The following is a 9,613-nucleotide window of genomic DNA, read 5'->3' on the forward strand; positions in this document are numbered from 1 at the left end:
TGAAGTGAGCAGCCTCTTTGCACCCTCCTGGCACCGTGCTGTCCTGTGGGCATCTGCTGCAGCCGGGCACTCCAGCGGCTCCACACTTCTCCCCTCACAGGGCTCACCTCCTCCAAGTCACTTTATATAAGACAGTTCCAGCGATCATTCTGGTCTTATTCATTCTTAAACTCAGTAAGGACCCCTCATTGTTTTAAGATGAAAAGAAAAGCTCCTTCAGTGAAAGAAGCCAATCACAAGGAACCACATATTGTATGATTACAAGAAATACCCAAAAAAGGCACAACTTCGAAAACAGAAAGGAGATTGATGGCTGCCTGGGATGGACATGGGAGTGGGGAGGGAGAGTGAATGTGCGTGAGGAATCTTGTTGGAGGAATGAAAATGCTCTAAAACTGCTTTATGGTGATGATTGTACAACTGGTAGCTTTACTTAGAAATCACTGGCTTGTACACTTGAAAGGGGTGAATTATATGGCAGGAAAAATTTAAATACGCAAGCAGCTGACCATACTTACCAGGTGCCCCATGAGCCAGCTCCTAGCAGACTCAGACTGTCTTGAACCCCATCTTGCCCAACTCCCCTCACTCTGTACCTCGTTCAGCGCCTCCAAACTGCCCTGTTCTCCTCCTTGGCCCCAATCTGCGCCACCAAATACCTCCCGTGCCCTCGCTCCCCCAGAACACTCCTCCCCTGCTGCCTGTGACCCCACCCACAGGCCCTAAATCTGGCTGACCCCTTAGAGTTCAGCTTTCTCTGGGATGCATCCCTCATCCACCCACATGAGGTGGGGACCCTGGTCTGTGCCCCCATAGTACCTGAACTTTCTCTTTCTTGTCACTCGCCATGTTCCACTGTGATTATTTGTCTAATGTCTGTCTTCCCTGCCAGTACATAAGCCCATATGTAATCTGCCAAGTGATATTCCTGGGGCCCAGCCTGGTTCTGGCACACAGTAGGAGCTTAGAAACATTGTGTGAATAAACACAGCACTGAGGTCGGAGGCCACGAGCGGGCAGCTCTCCTGAAAACACATCGATTTATTCAGAGCCCACACTGCTCACCTGAAGGCACATGTTAACCTCCCCTGAGACTGCATGAGGAAGCAGAAGGCGCTGTGGGGTGCGGGTGCAGGGGGCGTGGCGGGAGGATGACAGGTTCGAGGATGGGGAGGCGTTGGGGGGAAGTGCACCTGGGAGGAGAAACACAGCCATTGAGGGTTCTAGTTCTGGTTGCATGGTCCTGGATAAGAAACGGAAACTCCCTAATCTTCTTTTAACCTATATATAGTTGTTGTTTTTTTTAAAAAAAAATAAGTTATAGAGTCTCTCTTAGCTCAAATGTCCTACACTTCCAGCCGTCCTGTGAGGCCAGGGCTTTTCAATGTCAGCATCACCTGGGAGGTGGGGTGTTGTAGAGCCAGACTCCTGAGCCCAGCATCGGAGTCTGTGGGTCTGTGCAAGTCAGCTGGGAAGTCTGCACTGTAACACAGGCCTCGGTGACTTTGCTCAGTACGTGTTTGCAAGAGAATGGGGACTGTTTCTGCCCCGTGCACTCACATATCCCCAAACCCAGCCCCATGCAGCAGAGATAGGATGCTCAGTAGATGTTCCCTGGTGGGTCACTAAGGGACTGAGCGAATGTGCTGGCCACAGACATGTGGGCATCTGGCCTTGACCAAGGCAGGAGGGGAGGGCAGCTGCCTCACCGTGTTTTTTGGTCCACAGTGGCTTCCTTCCCCTCCCCCGCTTTATAAACACAACGATCAGACCAAGTGACCTGCGTGACTTCCTCCTGCCTTAGGAACCCACAGCTCCGTGACCTTCATACCCACAGCAGGAATGTGCCTTTATTCCCCTTGCGGCCTCCCTGAGAGGTGGGCAAGAGTGAAGATGGAAATCAACCACAGCCCGGAGATTCACGGTCAGTTTTAATAGGAGGGTGGCGTCAGTGTAGAGGAACGTATAAAAAGGCCTTTCACTTTTTGCTGGAACATGATATGGTTTGTGCATAGCACATACATATTAACAAAATGGAAGCATCACATTTTACAAGCACATGACGGAACAAATTCCGAGCTTTCCTACTCGCTAGACCCAGGCTTGAGAACGCTTTGCACTGGGACCCAGCCTGAGGTACGTAGTGATTTGTAGAAAGGGAAAACCACAGTGATTTGTAGAAAGGGACACAGCTGCCCGAGTGCTGGAGCCTCAGCGGTTCGTGAGGTAAACAACATGTTCTGCGTGGCCTGTCTGCGCAATGGACTAGATTTGGGGTCTGTTTGGGGTGTAATCACTCCCTCCTGTCCTGGGAAGAGGAACCCCAGCTCAGGTGCAGACTGGCGTGTTCCTGTCTATTCTCTGGACTTGTCCCAGACGTCCCTGCCCTGGGAGCTTTCCTGGGAGGTAGCAGAATGAGTGGCTGGTTCCTGGACAGGAGGAGGGGGGACAAATGTTAGAGACCTGAAGTGGCAAAGGAAACCTCTTCAGAGCCGCAGGGGAAAGCACTGGGAGGGAGGGAGGGGGGTGGGAGTTTCCTAGTGCGCGCTCTCATGAGAGGCTCAGAGGGGACAGGGCAGAGGGGACAGGGCGACAGCAGTGGTGGAGGCAGTGCCGTGGCTGTGGCATTGGCAGTGAAGCCCAGCGCGGGAGGCAGGAGAACGCCAGCTCATGGACTTTTGCACCTGCTTCTTCCTCAGGACTTGCACACGTGAGAACTTGAAGGGTCTGAGGTGGAGGACAAGAAGGGCCCTGAGCCAGCATGGGCAGGAAAACTCCCAACGCCCGGGGCAGGGTGGTGGTGGGAGAGAATGTTAGGCCTGGATTATTGGCCCGAGGAGAAACCTACTTGTCTGCAAAGGAGAGAGGTGTATGGCCTGGATCAGATGAAAGAGAAAATATTCTCTTTCTTAAGTCATAGGATCAGGGCCCTGACTGGGGCCTTGGAGTGTGTGTGCTGGAGGATTCGTGGGACGTGGTGGCAGAGGGGAGGCTGTGAAGGATAATGACAGGGTATTAATCACATCATTATATGCTGCTTTCCAAAGGTGGGTCAAAAATGTCTGGGCAGTGGGAAGGGAAGGGGGATCAGAAGGCAGCGAGTGATGATGCAACATAATCTACAGCTTGAGCAGGCAGCTGGCATTTCCTGGTTCCCCTGACGTCCATCCATTACCCTGAGGGGTGCAGATCTCACCTGGCCTGGGGCTCCGCATGGTGTCTGAGCTAACCTCTTCCAGCTGAGAAGTCTGTCTTCAAAGGGGTCAGTATGTTGCTCTCTCTAGCATTTACTCTTGAAGAGGGAATAAGGCGGCCTCAGGGCTGCTGGAACCCCAAGTTTGCATGGAGCTGCCAGAGAAGTTCAGGGTGGAAGAGAGACCAATTAGCTACAAAACTCTCTAAACCAGTCTCAGAGCTCAGGGTTCGGGGGAGGGAGGACCACATCATTCATAGGACATTGTCAGCCGGAAGGTGGGGACACCTTTGTTCCCCTGCCTACGCAACGTTTTCTGCAGCCCCTTGGAGCCCACGGGGCTGGCATCGGAATTCAGATTCACAGACATGATGATCAGAGAGGTGAGGACTGTGCACACCTGTGCGCCGACACGAGCAGGAGGGAGGGACTGAGGAGCCCTGCGAGGATTTTGCGCTGTTCCTGCCCCTTTACCTGCTTCTGTGAGCGGGGACTGATTTTTCTTAAGCCCAAGTCACTTATAGGCCAAAGAGAAAGCCTTGGGAGAATTCCTCTGGATGGGAAGGATTTCAGAGTCAAGGATGTGTGCCTCCATCCAGCCGTGTAATACAAAATGCTTAACACCTGGTACAGCAGGGACCTGGCACCAGTTAGAACAGACGCCCAGCTGCTCAGAACTGATTCTAGTCCCAGCCGGCATGCTGGGGCCGCTGTGTAGTGGCCGAATATCGCCTGCCTGGTCCTGGGCATTCCACAGCTTCTCCTTCTCACTCCCAGCATGACAAATGGGAGCAGACATTTGGGGAAACTCCTTGTCGGGATTTGAGCGCTTTTATGAGCCTCCAGAGAGATGCCGGAATAGGCCTGGCAGCCTGCGGCCCCTCTCAAGCCACCTTAGCTCAAAGAGCTAGGCAGGAAGGAACTAATGCTTTGGGACCTAAAACTTGTTCCTCCTCCATCCATCCACCCAGCCTTCCTGCACTCCCACTGCCTTCCATCGGAACGGATCGCGCCTCGGGTTCTGAGAGCACCAGTTTCTGATGAACCCTGTTATAGAGACAGATTGCTCTGGACCGCCTCCTGGAAAACAATCAGCTTCGTCCCCTGCCTCCTAGCAGGCCTGCACTTCAAATATTCCAGTCAAGATGGACCGCTTTTCTCTCTTCTACTTGATCCAGGATCTCAGCCCCCTCCAGTCTCTATCCCAGGCGTGGCCATGCCTTTCTCGCTCCTCAGCTCTTACTGTCTGTTCAAAATGCGCTCACCTGGGGGTGGACTTTTCCTCCTCACCCAGCACATGTCCTCCTGCTGTTTGCTGGGCAGAGGAGGCGGCCAGTATGGCATCTCTCCCTTGGATCGCCAATGGCCGCCTTGGGCTCACAGTCATCCAGGTCAGGCCTATGTATAGACGGCACATCTGCACTAGCGCGGCACGCCAGGGATGAGGCGCGGCAGCAGATGGGGGGCTGTCTTGCAGGCAGCGGCCCCTGGGAGTAGCGGAGGGTGTCAGGTCATCGTGTAACTCGTGGTTCACATATGCCAAAAATATTTGCATTCTGACATGGCTCTCTCTGGTTTCAGATTTAGGAACGGTCCGATGGCTCAGGAATCTGAAAGCTCCGGGAAGACAACATTTATAGTCGCTCAGGGGAACCTCTGCTTTAAATACTCTCAAAGGGCAGGAGGCAAGAAGCCATCAAGCAGCAAGGAGCTGCCTCAGCTTGGCTGCTTGAGTTTACAGGATTAACACTCTTCTACTGCAGGGGGCCAGAGGGGGCACACCCCAGACGCCACGGTGCCCATTCTCCCGCATCCAGGCACAGGCGTGTATGTGAGACGAGGACGACCAAGAAGGAAGTGCGGGTATCGGATGAGAACTTGGGTGAGTTTCCTGGACGGAGCTGGAGAGGAATTATCATCTGGAGTCCAGAGCTTCTCTACTTCCTTCATGCTCTATTTTGCTCCCCCTCACCCCTTGCCAAAGAGGTTGCCATTATTAGGATCCTTGTCATCTGAGGTTAAAATAAGACCTGGTTCACAGTGAGGAAAAGTTATGGGCAGGCAGCCTGGCCCCACTTGATCTCGGAGCCACACGGCACCGAGTCCTCCAGCAGAATGGCTCTCCATGGAACATCCAGTTCCTCCGCTGCCTCCAGCAGGCCTTCCCCAACCGCCCGGGAAACTGCTGTCCTCCGAGAAGGGCACCCCTTCTCCCCCAGCTGCCCCGGCAATGCGCCTGTGTCCCCACAGTCCTCCTGAGCAGGACGCTCAGAGTGCCTGCCCACTTTCCTTCTGGTTTGCAGTCAAACCTTCCTCCCGCTCACCCTGCCTCTCTGCTGTGCAGCCAGGGGCTTCTGAACGCAAAGGTGATTGGAAAGAGGCAGAGTGGGAGCACGCATCAATCCTGGTGGTTTGAGAAGTGACATTCTTGCAGGCAGATGCCTGCCACAGTGATCTGGAGGGAAGAAACCCGATGCTCTGAAATGCCTTTGCTCTGACAACATAGACAGAGATGTATGGATACACACCAGCACACACATGTCTCCTCGCTGGCCTCTCCTGGGCACAAGGTCACATTCCACATGTGTCATCTGCACCTTCTTTCCTCAGGTGAGGTCAGAGCATGGGCTCCGCTGCCATTCAACAAAGCTGGCTGCAACCCCTCACCTGGGTGGGTTACATGTCCTGGGGTCTGGTGGCCAAGGGAACCAACTCAGGCCTTCCCCAGTATTAGAGAAACCTGACTCAGGAGGCATGGGGGTAAGGGAAACTGTTCACTGTGCAAAATTCCAGTAGAAAAAAATGTCACTTTCCGCCTGTGCACCTTCTTTCAGGGTCCTTATATCCTGGGAAGGAAGTGAGTGACGGTCATGATTGGGGACACCTTGCTGCCCCGCTTTACCCGTCCATATTTGCTCAGTGCGATGTAGGTCCCTCGGTACAGGTCTGACTCATAGGCGTTGTAATTGTTGGGCAGGAGGGTTTCTCTGAACTTGCATTCCTCTTGGAAGGTGGTCTGTGAAAGAAGGGGCAAACAGCAGGCCAATTACAATTGAGGCCCAGCCGACCCGCTGCCAAGCGCCCCCCCCCCCTTTGTAGAACAGCCACTTGAGATGCAAGGCATCCCAGGTGAACAGAATCATGAAAGGTTGGAACAGAACTCTCATGGTCCCCTTGCACCTTCCCTCTTTGCAAGGAGGAAACCAAGGCCCAGGGACGTAGGTGGACAGTCTGTGGCACAAGCGGTGAGTCTCCTGATTTCCAGTTCGGGGCACTTTCTACTAAGCACCTATGATCATTTATCCCGCTCAGAGGAAGGACCAGAAAGGGATGTAATGGGCTGTTTTCTCCAGTCCACTGCGAGAGGTAGTCTAGTGGAGCAGGACTGAGAGAAAGAGCTCGGGGTTCTGGTTAGTGGCTTCTCCACTCCCTGACTGTGTGCCCCAGCAGGCTGCTCCTCTCTCAGCCTCAATTCCCTTTTCTGCAAACTGTGTGGTGGTGGCCGTGGTGGTGAGGAGGGGGCAGTTGGAGAAAGGGTCAAGGCAGATGATTCCTAAGTCCTTTCTCGTGCTGTCTGTTGATCATAGTAACTCACTCACTCTTTCCACTTGTGTTTCCTCACTGCCTTTCCTGCTTTAAGTCCCAAGTTTGCAATTCCTTAAAGAGGCATTTAGACTTTGAACCCAAAGATGCCCTGTGCCTCCCTGGACACTCGTAGTTCTCCAGGGAAGTGCAGGAATAGAGAAGGTGGGGAGCAGTAGTTTTTGTGGGGAAAGGAAGCTGGTTGCCTGTGTGACAGCGGTGCCATGGGGTCTGGGCCAGTGATAAAGCGCTGATCTGGTAGAGGACGGTGTGTGAACCGCCTGCTCAGAAGTGAGTGCTGGACTTCCTGTCACGCACCCACAGGAAACAGCCCACGTCCTCCTTTATTCCTAGAAAAGAGAGCCCTTTGCTCCCTTAGGGCACCGGGTCCTTGTCCTGAGGGGAGCTGGGAGGGTTCTGTGCTTTTGATGAGGAGCGAAGCTCCTTGGGATCTAGACTCTAGAGGAAGAGAGCGAGCTGGGAGCCAGGAGACCTGGGATGTAGTCTTTTAAAAAAAGGATGAAACAGAGAAATCGGTGGAGTATCATTTTTGATTCCTTCCTCCTGACTGAGGCCATCAGCTATAAAATGACCCACTCGATGGCTGACCGCCCCAGAGGTGTCATCTGACCTTCTCTACAGGAATTGTACTGTGAGCTCACTGACCCGCTGGCAGTGGGCTTCTTCCTGTTTTGAACAGAAGGTGACGCACTCGCTCACCAGGGCTCCCAGCCCCTGGAGTTCACCTCTCAGGCAGCATCTAAAACAGTGTGTGATCCCTGTGGACAGGTTTTTCTTTCCCAATAGACTCCAAGTTCCTTAAGACAAGAACTGTGCCTTGTTGAGTACAGGATGCTGAATGAATGATGACTATTAGGGACAACACTGAAATGTATAAATACCCCCACATGGATGGCTGTATCGATGCAGGGTGGGAGTGAGCAGGGAGGAGGTGTGGTCTTTGGGAACACACTGGGCACTCCCCTCCTGCCCTTGCTCCTTGCCTCTCACCCCCCTGGTTTACAAAGCTTTCACATTATGTTAACTTCCTTGAGACAAATGTGAAAACTCTCATCAGCCACCATCAATGGCTCCTTGATACCATCTAGGGAGTTGCCACAAGCTTTCCTTTCTCTCCTATGGGTGCTCAATAAATACTTGTGGAATGCGTGAAGGAAGGATTATCCCAAAGGTGGGGAGAATAAATAAATCAAAGTGGGTAAAGAGCACATTTGAGCAATAGCTTTGAGGTTAGACCGATGATGCTTTACCTCGTACTTAGCTGTGTGAACTTGGGCAAATTAACTTCCTAAGCCCCACTTTCCTCATCTGTAGAGTGGGAGCAGTAAGAATAATTATGTCATAGAATTGGAGTAATTATTAACTGAGATAATGCATAAAAAGTCCTTGGTATAATGCCTGGCACATAAAAAATAAAAAATAATTGTCTGGTGCCACAATAAAAGTCTGGTGCAGACAAATGAACAAAATAGAAAGTCAAGAAGTAAACCCAAAGATACGTGAATATAAAGTAAAAATGGACCTGAAGTGAATATAAAATAAAAGTGTATCTAGAAATAGAAGTGTGTTTCAAATCACTGAGAAAACATGGTGTTGGTAAGAACAATAATAACAATAACAATGAATTTGATGTATGCCTTCATTCTTATATTAAAATAAATTTTAAAAGGAGTAGAGATTTCATTGCAAAAAAGAGAAACTTAAAGATAAAAAAAATCTTTTTAAGTCAGAAAAATCTTTCTAAGCAGGACACAAAAAAACTAAAAGCCATAATAAATAAATAAATTAATTAATTAATTAATTAATTTGACTGTCTGGAAAATATTTAAAGACCTTAAAACAAAATAAAACTATAAGTAATATACTGGATAAAAAATATTTTCAATGCATTTTATTTTGTAATGCAGTTTGCAATAAATTACAAAGAGGACATTTTGTTACTATATTCAGAATCCTTAACTCACTGAAAAATGGATGTTAATGAACAGACAATTCACAGAAAGGGAAATACAAATAGCACTTAAACATAAGAAAATATGCCCTAGCTAGTTTGGCTCAGTGGATAAAGTGTCGGCCCTCGGACTGAAGGGTCCAGGGTTTGATTCCGGTCAGGGGCACGTACCTTGGTTGGGGTGTGTGCATGAGGCAACCAATTGATGGATGTTTTTCTCTGTCTCTCCCCCTCCCTCCACTCTCTCTAAGAAACAATGGAAAAAATATCCTCTGGTGAGGATTAATAACAACAACAACAAACAAAAAAACCACATAAGAAAATATGCTTAATAAGAGAAATGTAAATGACATAAAATGTGAGGTCCCATTTTTAATTGTCAGATTACAAAGAGAACAATATTTGATAATATACTTTCATTGGTGAGGACACAGAAACTAGGATTTCTCATTTAATGTCTGTTGATGTGTAAATTGTTATAGACTTTATAAAGAGCAATTTGACAGTGTTTATTAGAATAAAAAATTGTTACAGCTTTGATGAGTAATTCTGCTCCTAGAAATTTACCTTACTGGTACAGGCTCCCCCATGTACAAAAGTGACTGTAAAATTGTTTACAGTAGTGAAAGCCCGACATTAGCCTATGTGTCTATTAGGAGGAGTGGTGAACTCAATTACGGCAAGTCCACACAGTGGAACACTATAAGCCATCTACACTAATAAAAGAGAAACATGGTAATTAGCGTATGACCGCTACCCTTCCCATTGGCTAATCAGCATATCCTTATGCAAATTAACTGTCAGCCAAGATGGCGGCCGGCAGCCATGCACTGAAGCGAGCAGGGAGGCTTGCTTGCTCCAGTGAC

At 50.0% G+C, this 9,613-nt stretch overlaps 1 protein-coding gene across 1 annotated transcript in view; it reads right to left on the reverse strand.

The window, feature by feature from the left end:
• Nucleotides 1–5,835: 5,835 nt before the first annotated feature.
• Nucleotides 5,836–9,613, reverse strand: part of FGF6 (fibroblast growth factor 6) — a 12,017-nt gene continuing 8,239 nt past the window's right edge. The window contains exon 3 of the mRNA XM_005877010.2: nt 5,836–6,209. Within this exon, the coding sequence (XP_005877072.1) occupies nt 6,033–6,209 (177 nt within the window). The 3' untranslated portion in view covers nt 5,836–6,032. The remainder of the gene's footprint in view (nt 6,210–9,613) is intronic.

Source organism: Myotis brandtii, unplaced genomic scaffold (assembly GCF_000412655.1).
Source record: "Myotis brandtii unplaced genomic scaffold, ASM41265v1 scaffold504, whole genome shotgun sequence".
Classification (NCBI taxonomy): Eukaryota; Metazoa; Chordata; class Mammalia; order Chiroptera; family Vespertilionidae; genus Myotis; species Myotis brandtii.